This window comes from Micromys minutus, assembly GCF_963924665.1.
Source record: "Micromys minutus genome assembly, chromosome: 20".
Taxonomy (NCBI): domain Eukaryota; kingdom Metazoa; phylum Chordata; class Mammalia; order Rodentia; family Muridae; genus Micromys; species Micromys minutus.
This window is the reverse complement of record NC_137955.1, coordinates 17335238-17351105: the sequence shown is the minus strand read 5'-3', so window position 1 is coordinate 17351105 and position 15868 is coordinate 17335238. Positions and strand designations below refer to the sequence as shown.

The 15868-nt window shown below is 38.8% G+C and overlaps 1 protein-coding gene across 1 annotated transcript; it reads right to left on the bottom strand.

The window, feature by feature from the left end:
* Positions 1 to 12262: 12262 nt before the first annotated feature.
* On the bottom strand, positions 12263 to 13420 carry LOC308433817 (non-selective voltage-gated ion channel VDAC1-like). The gene has a single exon (XM_080933906.1). The coding sequence runs from the start codon at positions 13285 to 13287 to the stop codon at positions 12898 to 12900; it is 390 nt and encodes a 129-aa protein (XP_080790032.1). The 5' UTR covers positions 13288 to 13420; the 3' UTR covers positions 12263 to 12897.
* Between the last annotated feature and the right edge of the window lie 2448 nt (positions 13421 to 15868).

Here is a 15868-nt window from a genome sequence, read left to right as displayed (position 1 = left end):
AAGTCACTTGTCTCCACAGTCAGGAACCCGCATCCAGGGAAGTTTGTAATTGCCTCCTGATAATCCCCTTGGCATGAAGGACGGCTGCCTGCCAGAATGCTGCAGGGACCGGTGAGGATGAGAATCAAGGCTTCAGCTTCAGGCTAAAACGTCAGGATAAGCTGGTGACTTATGCTGCCACCCATGACTCAAAGAACATCTATTCTCTCAAATGACAGGTTTTCTAGTTAAACTGTAGGCATGAAAGGGAACATGCCTTTCACTGGTGCCTCGTTGTTCCTGCGGTTTAACTTCTTAACCTCTCTTCCTGCTGAAGACTCTCCCTGTCTACAGCTTTACTCACTAATGACATTTGCACCTACTTGAATCCCAATAATGAAGTTCAGAGAAATAGTTTCCCTGGGTTTATTTTGCAAAGGAAACAGCTCTTTCTCACAAACACCTACATAGTTCACAAAATTTGTCCCCTGTGAAACTATTCTATAATATTATACGTTAAATATTCCATAGAGTTGGCTAGAGTGACGGTTTCGAGACTCAGAGCACCTGAGTTTTGTTGGTAGTACTTGGGCTTGGCTAGCAGTACCCACATCAGGTATCTCACAACAGCCTGTAATCAAATTCTACCGGTTGTAACATATTTTGTCCTGTGCAGCTACCCACACACATGCAGTGTGGTACACACACACACACAATACATGCACATACACACATTCTGGCACACACAAACACACACTTATAAAACAATAAATAGGTTGGCTTTAAAGTCACATGTTTCAAAAACACAAGCACTATAATTAGTATTATTAGCATATCAACCTTAACATTGAAAATCTACCCTAAAGTTTTTCTGAAAAAGTAAACTTGATTTGGTATTCAGAGTGCAGTTTATTTATTCTGACCCAATAGCTTATTATTATTGTACTTGAGAAGAATTATAGTCCTTGCAATTTCGTGTGAACATATAATAATAAGAAGAAATGGTCCAATATCTTATTTATATTTTTAGCATATCTAAGGCCATTATCTTATGGACAGTTCATAAAGATTCCCTTAATGTCAACATTACATTTATAATGTAAGAACATATATACTGTGTTGCCTTTTCTTTTCTAAAAAGGACTTTATTTATTTATTAATTTATTCATTTTATAAAATATTATTATAACTCACAAAATTTGTTAAATATAAATGTATGATTAATAAACCATTTTTCCTTTTTTTCTATGAAGTACTGAGGCTCCCACATTTTGGTTTTTCTACTTTTTGAGCTTCACAAGGTCCATGAGTTGTTTCTTTGGTATCTAGAGCTTTCTGGGGCTAGTATCCAATTATCAGTGAGTGCGTATCATGTGTGTTCTTCAGTGACTGGGTTTCCTCACTCAGAATGATATTCTTTAGTTCCATCCATTTGCCTAAGAATTTTGTAAAGTCATTGTTTCTGATAGCTGAGTAGTATTCCATTGTGTAAATGTACCACAATTTCTGTATCTATTCCTTTGTTGAAAGACATCTGGGTCCTTTTCAGCTTCTGCCTATTATAACTAAGGCTGCTATTAACATGGTAGAGCATGTGATCTTATTATATGTTGGAGCATATTTGGGGTATATGCCCAGAAGTAGAATAACTAGGTCTTAAGATAGTACTATGTCCAATTTTCTGAGGAACCTCCAGACTGATTTCCAGAGTGGTTGTACCAGTTTACAACCCCACCAACAGTGGAGGAGTGTTCCTCTTTCTCTACATCCTCACCAGCATCTGCTGTATCTGAGTTTTTGATCTTAGCCATTCTGATTGGTGTGAGGTGGAATCTCAGGATTGTTTTGCTTTGCCCTATATATTTAAAAAGGCTGCAACCATTTTCAGTGTGCTAGCACTCCGTGCCTCTCCTCAGCTCTCTTTGACCTGGGTGGTTGCTCCCAGGCTACTTCTAGCACCATAGGTCCATAAGAACTAACATTAATTTATCTTGGTGGCTCCCCACTGGCCCCCAAATACCCTCCCACCTAGGCAGTCTGCAAACCTTTCCAGCATGGCACCTGACCACACTGCTCCCAGTCATAGTTTTCTTGGCGAGTAGTTACCTCACCAAGCCTTCATTCCATTTTTGTGGCAGGCTTGGCACATCCCGCCACTGAACCTTCTTTTGAACTCAAATAAATCACAACATGATGATATTTTCTTCAATCCCTGCTCCTCTGCTTCACCTGGGGATCCAACTCCAAGTGGCTACCAAAGCCAGTCACTATGGTTGATGCCAACAAATGCTTACTGGCAAGAGCCTGGTATGGATGGCTCCTGAGAGGCTTTGCCAGAGTTATAGTGATACAGATGAGGATGTTTGCAGCTATCAGACTGAGCACAGGGACCCCTACGAAGGAGTTTGAGAAAGGACTGAAGAAGCTGAAAGAGTATGAAACCCCATGGGAAGAACAAAATTATCAACTAACCAAAGCCACCACAGCTCCCAGGGACTAAAGCACTAACCAATGAGTTTACATTGAGAGACCTATGGCTCTAGTTGCTTATGTAGCAGGATGGCATTGTCTGGCATCAATGTAAGATGAGGCTACTGGTCTAGTAAAGGCTTAATTTTCCCAATAGTAGGGAAGGCTACGGCACTGAGATGGGAGAGGGTTGTTGGGAGATGGAGCACCTTTAAGGAAGCAAAGTAAGAGGGAGTGGGGATAAGACTTTCGGGGTAGGGGGAAAGTGATAACATTTGAAATGTAAATACACAGGACATCCAATAAAAATGAAAAAAAAAGTCACCACATAATAATAAAAAAGAAACCTCCACACAATGAACTCTGAACCAGTTGATGTGATGTAATTTTCTCATCTAGACAGCACAAAATTCTGTACAGACACATTCCTTATAAAATATTCATAACAGCCTGTATCTATGCGAAGATGGGCAGAGAGGAATGTTCACATCTCCCTCTTTCAGCTCCTTCTCCTTGCTCTGGCTCCTTACTCTCTTTTTCCTGCCCATCCTTCATTCTTTTCCAATGACAGGACTCGTTTTATCTTGAACCTGAATCCCCGAATAAAGACATCATCTTACAGTAATATGTCAGACAGGAGCTAAAATCAAGAATGCATAAAAAAAAAACCCTTCAAATTGGAAAACAAAGCTACAAATCCAAAGAAATGCAATCAAACAAAATAAAATACCCACTAAGCAACAAGTCTCCTGTTTACTAAACAAGTCAACAGATTGAGCAAATATTTCTCAAATGAAGAAATGCACTGATTAATCAATATCTAAAAACCGTTCAATATCCTTTGACACCAAATGTCTGAAATGAATTTGACATTCCATTTTACAAGTCACAGTAGCTTAACAAAAATACAAATGATAAAAGAATTAAAGATGCCAGGGAGGAATTAAAGAGGAATTGCTATTAGACAAAGCAAACTTGTATAGTCACTGAGGAAATCAGTTTGGAGGGTCCACAAAAAACTAAAACCAGAGCTTTCACATGACTCAAGCATGTCACTGCTAGGTATTTCCTTAGTGGACACTTACACATGTGTTCATGTGCTCTCTTCACAATGCCTAGGAAATGGACCCAGCCTAGACATCTGTCACCTGATGAATGAACAAGAGAATTTTTATTTTATAAAAAATGAAATTATAACATTTGCAGAAACTGGAAAGTGACTATGTTCAGCAAAGTAGTTGAGAATCAGGGAAACAAACACTGTGTGTTTTCTTTCACATGGGGATTTTAGACTTAAATTTTTCTGTGTGCACATAGTTTAGAAGCAAAAGTGTGAAGGGAGTCAGAGGGAAACAAAAGAGCCATGCAGAAAGGAAGCAGTGGGCAAGGAGAAACAACTTGGGAAAGCAGATCAACAAAAGAAAACGTTCTGAAAATGTATAATGAAACTCATTGATTTATAAGGTAGTTTTGCAGACTGAGTCACAACATAGCATGAAAACTTTATAGAAAGTTAAGACACTATTGTTGAAGGCTGAACACGTAAGAGAGCTATGGCTATTTTATTCCATGCCCACCAGATATTTCATATAGTTTCTGATTACAGTCATTGCCTGCTAGTCACTGATGCAGAAATATAACTTGACTCAGAGCAAAAACATGCTGACCACATATCTTGTTATGTTCTGTATGATATAAAGTTTATTAATCTTGAGAAATTCTCAAACTAAAGGTTAATGTGAACTGTTATATCTACAACAGTTTAAGTCTAGATTGACCACTGGGCAGCACTGCCAGGACCTGTGTATGAGCACATTTTTGTGGTTTTAGCCTTTATAAGCTGTCCCTGAGAAATGTCCAATACACTGATTTGAGCTGATGCCCTGGTCATTCAGTCTCTAGATGTGTGTTCAATCAACCATTCATGTCTTATCTATGTCGTGTGGATTGTGGGTGACTCCCAAGAATTATTTTCAGTATAATATTGAAAAAAAAAAACTACAGATCTTGTGTGCATATGCCCCTTTCCCAGTAATGTTCTCATTCTGTTTCTAGATTCAGTTTCACAATGCACTAGTTGTAATGTTTCTTCCAGTCTCCGATGGTTCAGTCTTCGTCTCTTATGAACTTGACATTTTTTATTGGATATTCTCTGCATTTACATTTCAAATGTTATTCCCTTCCCCCCACCCTGCTTTTATCCCTTCTCACTCTCACTTGCTTCCATGAAGGTGTTCCCTTTCATAATCACCCTCTCCATCTCAGTGCCTTGGCATTTCCCTACACTGGGAAAACGTACCTTCACTGGAACAAAGGTCTCTTCTTCCATTGATGCCAGACAAGAGGTTGTAGAAGGTTCCTTAGTTTTATTATTTATTTATTTATCCATTTATGTTGTTTTTATTTCAAATGAGATTCTGTTCCTTTAAGTAGAATATCGCAGACATAATAGGCTATCCACTGGATTTCACATGCAGTTGGATCACATGTTGCAGTGAATGCGTAGTGCCTCATGCGTGTTAGCTCTTCACTCAGGACACTGAAACAGGAGGATGGCTGTGAACCTGAGGCCAGCCTGTGTTACAGTCTGAGATCTATGCTCGGCTGGTCTGCAGAATGAGACTGTCTAAACCTCAGCTTCTGCCACCATACAGTCATTGCCATGAATGGCTATTTTAGAGGAAAGTATAACATTATATATGGATTATGATATTTTTCCTTGATCATTAATCTAATTTATAATTTGTAAAATCATCAAAGGACATGAAGAATATTTATAATAATCTACTAAGAATATTCATTGTGTAACATAAAATATTACAGCTTTGACAACTGGCAGTGCATTTCTCCATTTAAAAGCACATAGACAAGAGACCTTAAATTTGTAAAGACATCGTACAACAAAAAGGGTTGGGATTTTTAAAAGATAGTGGGATCTTAAATTTCCCATGAATCCTCTAACTGATGGGAATGATGAACGTTTTCTGAGAAGTTTCTTAGTCAACTATTGTCTTTTTTTTTTGAGAACTTCTGTTCATTTACCAGGCCCATTTTCAAATGGGTCATTTAGGTTTTTGCTTTTCTGTTTGCTTGTTCATTTTTATAGTATGTTTTTTATTTACATTATAAAAGTCATTCTCTTTCCCAGTTTCACCCATGGAATAACCCTATCCCATTCTCCCTCCCCCTCTATGAGGGTGCTACCTAACACACCCCCCTACTCCCTCTTGTCTCTTTTTCCTGGCATTAGCTTACACTGAGCCATCTGGCCTTCACAGGACAAAAAGCCTCTCCTTCCACTGATGTCCAACAAGGCCAACCTCTGCTTGCAGGAGACATGGTTCTCTCCATGTGTACTCTTTGGTTGGTGGTTTAGTTTCTGGGAGCTCTCAGGTATCTGGTTGGTTGATATTGTTGTCCTTTCTATTGGGTTGCAAACATCGTCAGCTCCTTCAGTCCTTTCTCTAACTCCTCCATTGGGAAACTTGTGCTCAGTTCAGTGGTTGGCTTTGGGGACCCCATAAGCATTCCCCTCTGTATTTGTCAGGCCCTGGCAGAGCCTCTCAGGAGAAAGCTATATGAGGCTCCTGTCAACATGCACTTCCTGGCATCCATAATAGTGTCTGTGTTTGGTGACTGTATGTGAGATGGATTCTCAGGTGGCCCAGTTTCTGAATAGCCTTTCCTTCAGTCTCTGCTCCACACTTTTGTCTCTGTATTTCCTCTAGTGAATATTTTGTTCCTCCTTCTAAGAATGACTAAACTTCATGTGGTCTGTGAATTGTATCTTGGGTATTTTGAGCTATTGAGCTAATATCCACTTATCAGTGGGTTCATATCATTTGTGTTCTTTTGTGACTGGATTGCCTCATTCAAGATATTTTCTAGTTTCATCCATTTGCTTAAGAATTTCATGAGGTCATTGTTTTTAAGAGCTGAGTAGTACTGCATTGTGTAAATTTACCACATTTTTTTGTGTTCATTCCTCTGTTGAAGAAAAAAATCTAGGTTTGTTCTATCTTCTGGTTATTATTAATAAGGCTGCAATTAACACAGTAGAACATGTGTCCTTGTTATATGTTGGGGAATATTTTGAGTATGTGCCCAGGAGTAGTATAGCTGAGTCCTCAGGTAGTACTATGTCCAGTTTTAGGAGGAACTACTAGACTGATTTCCAGAGTGGTTGTACCAGCTTGCAATCTCACTAGCAATGGAGAAATGTTTCCCTTTTCTACATCCTCAAAAGCACTGGTTGCCACCTGAGATTTTGATCTTAGATCATTTTGACTGGTGTGAGACTTTTTTTCTTTTTGAGTTGCCGGTGTGTGTGTGTGTGTGTGTGTGTGTGTGTGTGTGTGTGTTATTTGTTACATGTAGCTTTCCTCTACTCATTTCTGCTCCATGATCTGGGTCATGCTACCAATATCAACCTTGCTTCTTATAAATCCATGGATAAAAGACACACATCGTTGTTTCCTTTCAACTTGTCTTCTTGGCACAATTGCTAAGTGATACTATCTCCCACCTGGAAAAGCATGCCCTTATCACTTTCTTATCTCTGCCTCTGTCATCTGTCCTAAACTTTAGTGCCTCAGTTGAATCTAGCCCCCAAGAAACACTGCTGACCACCTGCCTGTAGGAGTGGCCTGTGTAGCCACTGTTTGGAGACCTCTCATTGCTTTTTGCTTCTCCTTTTTCCAAAGCATGACAAACTCCCCTTTTCTTACTTGCAGCTCTCTCTTGCCTCCAGGCACCAGGAATTTTTGCATATCACTTCTGATGAACAATTAACCAATGGCTTTCTTACTGACAAATAAAGGGCCATCTGGGGAACAGGATCTCAGCATCCATACCTAAGTGTGTGTGTTTAGCTGTAAAAAAGCCTTTTAGTTTTAAAAAGTCTCACTTCTTAGTAATTGGTTGTAATTTTGGGGCAAATAAAGTTTTATTTGAAAAGTTTTTGCTTTTACCTATATTATATAGAATACTGCCTATGTGATTTGGGTGTGGCAACTAGGTTGTTGATCTAATTGCACAAACTATGTTTTGTGCAAGGTGATAGATATGAGCCAACTTTCATTATTCTTCATGTAGATATTAGGTTTTCTCAGAACTATTTGTTGTTAGGAAAGTGCTTTATTATTTGAAAAAGAGCAAAAGAGGTTATGGAGGGTGTTAGGAGAAATAAAAAGTAAGGGAGAATGATGTGTTGTATTATAATCTTAAAAAATAAAATGAAAAATTGAAGTCTTGTTGTATTTCATATTATTATATTAACAAGGGTTTGGGGGGACAAATAAGAATGAAAATATTGTGGGGTAACAGTGATGTGCTTGCAAATTAAGCTAAGGATTAGTAGAGTAATCAAGTTGGCTTTAGCTCTTGATATAGTTTGTGGTCATTTGAGAGAAAATGAATTAATGGCTTTCCCAGATCAAATTCGTCTGTGGTCATGTCTTGATTAATGATTAGTGTAGAAGTACCTTACCCACTGTGGGTGTCACTATCCCTAGGCAACTAGGTTCAGATTGTATTAAGAAAATTAGCTGAGCATGAGCCAGGTTACAAACCAGTAAACAAGCAGCATACCTCTGTGGGTTCTTTTTTAGGTCCTGTTTGAATTCCTGCCTTGACTTTATGTAGTGATGAACTCTAACCTAAACGTATAAACAGAAATTAATCTTTTCCTCTCTCAGCATTTTGGTCCCAATGCTAATCATGATAGGAAAGTATACCAGAACACTAATTGTATTTTATAATCTCATTTCATCTTTTCTGTTGACCCATGTTTGTACCTTTCAGAGAATTTTTGATATCTAGACTTTAAAATGTGATTTGTTAAATTTATATTGGGTAATAATTCATAATGAAATAATAATCTTTTACTTTATTAAGCATACACTACAGACCTAACAACAACATATTCCTAATTATTCACTCCCATTGTTTGTACTTTTGTCATAATTTTCCTATTGTAACTCTATAAATGCATAGCACATTGTTTCCACTTTACCTTTAGACACTCACCTGCATTTCGAAGTAACCAAACAAAAGAGAATTTTATCTTATATCACCATTAAATATTTTATTTATTTGTATTTATTTTATCTTGGGATAGTTTCTCATGTAGACCAGATTGTCATTAAAATCATAATGTCTTCAAGAATGGCCTTGAACCTTGGATTCTCCTGCTACCACTTAGGACATGCAGTAGGGATTTCTAATTGATGTTATACTTGGCCAAATAATTTGTTTTGCTGTGAACCTTTCAGCTTTCTGTATATAAAATTATTTCATTAATGCTCTTTGCTACAGTTGAGAATGTTTTCCTTTTAATAATTTATCACTCAGTTACCTTCCATTATATAAGTCTTTTAATAAAGAGTCTTGTTGTGAAACCCTGCTAATTAAGGTCAACCCAGTCTGGATAGCTCCTCTGAGTCTGGAACAAAATGGAGGACTCCCTTTACTACTTTATCATCAGGTTTCCCTCTTCTCTAACCTTGTCTGGAGATCCTTGCTCCCACACCCACTTCCCCCCACCCCCTACTCCCCATCCCCCAACACCCACTCCCTCACCCCAGCCACACACACTCCCTCAGATCTGACTAAGGTCCTGTAGTCTTTGGCAAACCTACAAGTCTTCCTCTTTCTGATAGGATCCTGCCCTGGCAAGTACCTGGGATTCCTAGAATGCCCCTCAACTCAACTAGGCATTCCCAGTACTTTAAACTCCAGCCAATGAAACTTCACCTTAAAAAGAACATCTTCCCATTCTCCAAGGTTCAAATATAGCCCTGGTTCTGTATCCTTACAGCCTCTCCTCCAAAATCACACACCCTCACTTGCAGGTGGACAGGAATCCTGCAGGCCATGTTTTGCAATGCTTAAATTATGTGTACCCCTATGTAACATCAGATTGTATGTCCTAAATGAATACATTTTTATCATGTACAAGACAGCAATGGTGTTAGCATTTCTGAAGTATCTCATGTGTTCTGTTCTATAGTTCTTACCACTTGCAGTGACTCCTCCCTCCAGCCCAATTGCATTATGTTTAGGGGGCTAGAACTAAATACTGGAGATTGGGAAATATGAAAACAATAGTTTATTTTCCCACAGTTCTTAATGCTTGGTGATCCAAAAACAATGTGCTGGTAATTTCAGTGGTTTGATCCTACAAAGCAGAAAGACCAAGGCAATAGACATGAACACTATCCTTGTCCTAGGGCGCTATAACTTACATCTTAAAGGCCATCAGTCTGAATACTCTTTTAAGAGACATTTTATGATTTGTGGAGCATGAAAATAATTTAAAGCATTATCACCTCCTAAGAATCACTTCTGCTCTTTGATAGTTTTGGTTTTTTTTTTTTTTTTTTTTTTGTTTTGTTTTTTGTTTTCTTAATCATACATCCTAAATTCTTTGGAAATTTTATTCAATGGATTTGATGACATTCACTCCTCTTCCCATCCACATCCCCTTAATTCAGACTTGCTTCCAGTCTTCTCTTCCTCCTAATCTTCTCCCTCCTTCTCCTCTTCCTCCTTCTGCTCCTTGACTGAATATAGTTTGTACTGCCCAAGTGCTCTTGGGAATACGGTCTTCCATGTACATTACAGACTATCTACTAGGAGTCACACCATTTTTAGAGAGAATTGACTTTTTAATCCACCCCCAGCAACAACTAACAAATGCCATTGGATATTCAGCTGGTTCTATGACTTAACCTCACCAAGCCTGGGAAATTTTATATGGTCTACGTGTGTCCAGGTCCTGTATACACTGTCACATGCACTATGAGTTTAAAAGTGTGACTCCTCTGTTGTGTCTGGAAAACAGTCTCCTTAAAGTTCTCCACTATCTCTGGCTTTTACAATTCTACTGTCTTCTCTTCTATGACAATTGATAAGGTGGGCTGTGATATATGATTTCTAATTATGGTTGAGCACTTTACAGGTTTTTATTCTCTGCACTTTGACCATTTGGCTGTCTCTTCATTGCCATCCACTACAAGAAGCTTCTCTGAAGCGGTCTGAGAAAGCCTTCTTGCACAGATCCACTGTAAAGAATTACAGCTCATCGGAGCTTACAGGCACATTGGTTGTGTGTTGTCTAGAAGGCAGGGTTTCAAAGTCCTTCTCATTTTCCAGCTACAGATTATTATTTTTCCCATTTTTAAAGTGTTCTGTGAGCCTTAAGAGAGGTAGTATAAATGATTTATTTTTAGGGATGATTCTCCAACCATTACTTATTCTCAAGATTCTGGGCAGGCGTGAGTCTCTAAACCCATAGCCATTCACTGTAAACACAGAATTCCCTGGTCAAGATTACTTAGCCTTTGTTCAAGGGTATAAGCAGAACTATTTGAAAAGCAGTTGGAAGCTATATCTAGTTAGCTGAACATCAGGAGTAAGTTTTCCTATAGAGCCTATGACTTCTACGCACAATGTTAAAACTTTCTGACACGTCTGTACTGAGCTTACAGGGGTCAAATCCCTTTTACTGGGGCAGCTAAAGTTTCTGTTCCCATGTCTTGGATCAGAAGTCCCTGTCCTTTGCTGGCTTCTCCTCAAATAGGGCCATGAGTATCTAATGCAAGGGGGGCAATCGTGAGTTGTGGCATAATTTCTTTTGTAGACTTAAGAAAACTTATTAATTTTCAATTTGGGCCACATGTGTGTTTTCTTTTTCTAACTTGTGAGAATGGAAGTGGTTTTGAAGATCTCTATAAGCCAAACAGGAAACTCAAAATCTACTTAAGCAACTTTGCCTAAAATGAAGAGCTATAAATTGCTCCTAACATTTGTGACTTCCACAAGCAAAGGGGAGTACACTCTCTGATTTGGATAATACATAGTCTTTCATTGATATATACTTGATTCCATGAAGTAAAATGTCACTTTAGTTTAGTACAGAACTTTCAGTAGGCTCTGGGCCAAACTCCATGTTCTAACCAGTCTATGCTCAAGTTAAAAAAATTTTGCTTCAACTTTGACGGTAAATATTTGTTTTTGGAAAGGAAGGAAGTTGTGGGTTGATGTATTGGCATTGCATTGGGAGAAATTTGGGATCAAGCAAATTTTAAAGTGTTAATATTTTCTATAAAGTTTACCTGTCCCTTATTTTAAACATCTATCTATTGAGTTTCTTTACTTTTCTTGGCCATCCTACTTTTTAAAAACTATCAAGTATTTTTAATGTGAAAAGTGGGGATTAAATTATTTTAACAAAAATGCCTGCTTTTTTGTTTTGTTTTGTTTTGTTTTGTTTTGTTTTTTTTTAAGATGAAGTGAATTACACATGCATGGGTCAGCAGAATGGCTCTGAAGTGTCAGGAATGTCTTGCATTGACCAGATAATCTTATTTTAGTTTATTAGTTAAAATGTTTTTCCAACTAGCCAGCCTTTATATACCTTTAATTTTTTTTTCATTTATTTCACATCCAAACCTTAGTTTTCCCTCTTCAAAAAGAGCCAGCCTTAACGGATTTCAACCAGCCATGGCATATCAAGTTGCAATAAAACTAGACACTTCCTTTCTTTTTTTTTTTTTTTTTTTTTTTTCAGTATTTTATTCAAGTTTTATTTTAAGTGATGTTAATTACAGCATTTGAAGGGGAGGAGCTAATTCCACACAAAATGGAAGACTCTACAATGTACCCATTAAACTGCTAAAAAATAGTGGTGAGGCTACAGGAGGAGTCAGCTGAGATCCCTAGTGTTGTCCGGGTGTGATCACCACCCACGCAGCTCAGGGCCGGGGAACCCCAGAGCTAGTTTATTCTCTGGTGCAATGGCAAAAAAAAAAAAAAAAAAAAAAAAAAAAAAAAGGAACTAAAAAAAAAAAAAAATAGAAGAAAGAAAACCACACCACAACACAAGGAAGAATTAAGTCCTGAATGACTGGCTCCATCAGGCCCAACCTCTTCACCCTAAAATGGCACAAAAGAAATAGCTAACCACGCCCTAAAGACTACTTTTGGTGTAAAACAGGTAAGTGGTGGGCTAGGATGGGAACAGGGCATGAGGGGACAGGGTGTGACGATCTGTCTAGAAACGTCCCTTTCACGTAGGTGTGCACATGCTTCCGAGCAGATAGGATGGGGACACCAGGGTTCGATGCTCGGGAAGTCACAATTTCATCTGGGGGCTGGATTCAGGTTTACAAAGGGTCCACACGTTCCCAACTTCCACTTGCAGCCTGGCATCTCTAAAGGGCTCCTCCCCCACCCATGCCTACAGCTAAAAGGGCCCTTCCTGGAATGGGGCTCTGCAGTACATCTGAAATAGTAAACACCTTAAAGCCGAGCCCTCCTTTGGCTGGAGGTCTAATGTGGTCTTTATCAGCTCTCGCATCCCCAACATATAACATTAAAAGGTACACTAAATTCTGAAGGTAGCTATGCCGCAAAATAGTTTAGAATTAACGATTGTACGATATTCATTTATGCTTGAAACTCCAGTCCTAAACCAAGCTTGTGGCCGCCCGCATTGACGTTCTTGCCGTCCAGCAGGGCCGACAGCGTCAGTTTGATACCTGGTTTTAGGGTCTGAGTGTACCCTAAGCCAATCAGTCTGGAGTTGTTCACTTTGGCCGAAAAGCAGGCATCAGGGTCGACCTGGTACTTGGCTGCTATTCCAAAGCGAGTGTTACTGTTTCCTGCGGTCCAGGCGAGATTGACAGCAGTCTCCAACTTCTTGTTCACCTTCTGGTAAATGGAGCCACCAAACTCTGTCCCGTCGTTCACATTAGTATGAAGCTGGAATTCGTCCGTCTTGTAACCAACTGCGAAGTTGCTCTGGGTCACTCGGGACTTCGAGGTCTCAAAATTCATCTGATAGCCAGCCAGCCAGCCCTCATAGCCAAGCACCAGAGCGCCCCGGATGGAGGGCCCAGCGATGTCAAAGTCCACGTCACAGCCCAGGTTGATGTGCTCCCTCTTGTACCCTGTCTTGATTTTAGCATTTTTTTTCCCAAGACACTTCCTTTCTTAGTAAGGCTAGATAAGAGAACCCAGTAGGGGGAAAAGGGAACAAAGACAGTCAACAGAGTCAGAGACAGAGTCTGCTCCCATTATTATGAGTCTCACATGGAGACCACCCTACACAACTATAAATGTGTGGAGGACCTAGGTTTGTCCCATGTATCAGGTTCACAGGTTGGCAATTCATTCTCAGTAAGCTATTATGAGCCCTTGGTAATTGATACTGTAGAATTGTGGTATCCTTGACCTCTCAGCCTCCTTCAATTCTTCCTCCCTCTGTTCCGAAGGGTTCTCCAAGCTCTGCCTTATATTTGACTGTGAGTTTCTACATCAGTTTTCATAAGTTGCTGGCTGAAGCCTTTCTGATGACAATTGGCTAGATAACAATCTATGAGTATGACAGAACATCTTTAGGAATCATTTCATTGACTTTTTTTTTTTTTTTTTTTGTCATTTCTGTTTGTTTTTATCGTGGGTCTCTCAGCTATTCTGCCTCTGGCTTCCAGCTTCTTCTGGCTAGAAGTGTTAAGGGTAGACTCCCTCTCATGGTATGGATCTCAAGATGGGCCAATCATTGGTTTGCTATGTCACAATTTCTGTGCCAACTTTACCCAAGCATATCATGTAGTCAAGACAAAGTATAGTTCAAAACTTTAATGTCTTAATCCCTCCACTGGAAGTCTTGCTCAGTTACAGAAGATGGCCAGTTTAGTCTCTGTAACTCCTATTGCTAGGAATCTTAGCTAGGTTCACCCTCACGGAAGTTTTCATTGCTCAGGTTTCTAACCCTTCATAGAGATGCTCCAGATTCTGGTTGTTTCTCAGACTTTTCTCTTCCTCCATTCTCCTTCAACTGATCCCACCTGTTCTCATCCCTTCCCCCACACCTATTCTGTCTCCTTTCCCTGTCTATCCAATCATGTCTACTATTCTGTTACCCCTTCTTATTGAGACTCACATGCCCATCCTTGAGCCTTCCTTCTTCCATAGCTTCTTTGTGTCTGGGGATTGTAACATTGTTATTCTTAACTTTATGGCTAATAGACATTTATAAATGAATACATACCATGTTTGCCTTCTAGATGTGGGTTACTTAACTTAGGATGATCTTTTCTAATTTCATCAATTTACCTGCAAATTTTGTTATCTCTTTAACAACTGAGTAATACTCCATTATATAAAGGTACCACATATTCTTTATGTATTCTTCAGTTGGGGGATATCTATGTTGTTTCCACTTTCTGGCTGTAACAAATAAAGGCGTGATGAACATAGTCAGGCAAATGTCCTTGTAGAAGAATCTGTTGGGTATATTCCTGGGAATGGTGTATCTGAATCTTGACATAGATCAATTCCAAATTTTCTGACATGTTATTATATTGATTTCCAAAGTGGTTGTACAAGTTTGCATTTCCCCCAGCACTGGCGGAGTGTTTCCCTTGCTCATTCTTACCAGCCTGTGCTGTCAATTGTGCCTTTGATCTTAGCCATTAAGACAAGAGGAAATATGGTATAACTCCAATGGACTTAACATATCTACAAACAATTTCACCCATACAAAAAAGAATATAACGTCTTCTCAGTACCTTATGGAACTTTCTCAAAAACTGATCACACACTTGGTCAAAAGGCGAATCTCAACAAATACAAGAAATGGACAATTTTCTTGATAGATACCACTTACCAAAGTTAAATCAAGAGCAGATAAATAATTTAAATAGACTTAATCTTTTAAGTAAAATTAAACAGGATTTAATGGCCACAGATATAGTGGGTTAGCACTAATTACATTGAAGTTAACTTCTTGAAGTTGAAAAGAATCAACAATCTGGATAGACTATGTGTGATCTACTTAGCCAGAGTCCAAACAATTTCCAAAATGCTCCCACACAGAACCCATCTCTGTAACCTGTTGAACATTTCAGTTTTTAGCTTCTCTAGTGTATTTAATGTTCCTGCCTTTTTTCCAGCTACTCTAATTGACCTATTAATTTTTCAACAGTATATATTTTTAGGAGAGGAAAAACGTATAATGTGAAAAGGTATTGAATTCTCAGAAACCTTGCTCTGGTTTTCTAATGAGTAGTGAGTCAGACAAAATGAGCAGAGACTATAAATACTTGAGGTCGAAAGGAAGCAGTTGTGATGTCAAAAGAACTAAAGACAGAGACATGTAAGTGGTATGGCCATGGCCCCTTTGTTACCCTTGTGTCTCTAAAGACATTTCAAGGTAAACAAAAACAAAGTTCAAAGCTGTGATCTACATGTGAGAGAGAATGAAATCATGATGCAGGTGTCCTTCACTCTAATATATCCTAATGTCATTTTTAAAGAGCTGATTTGATTTTTACTTATAGCAGAACAAAATTCCACTCTGTAGGTATAATATATTCCTGTATCCATTTATAATTACTTTTCTTAGATATTGAAA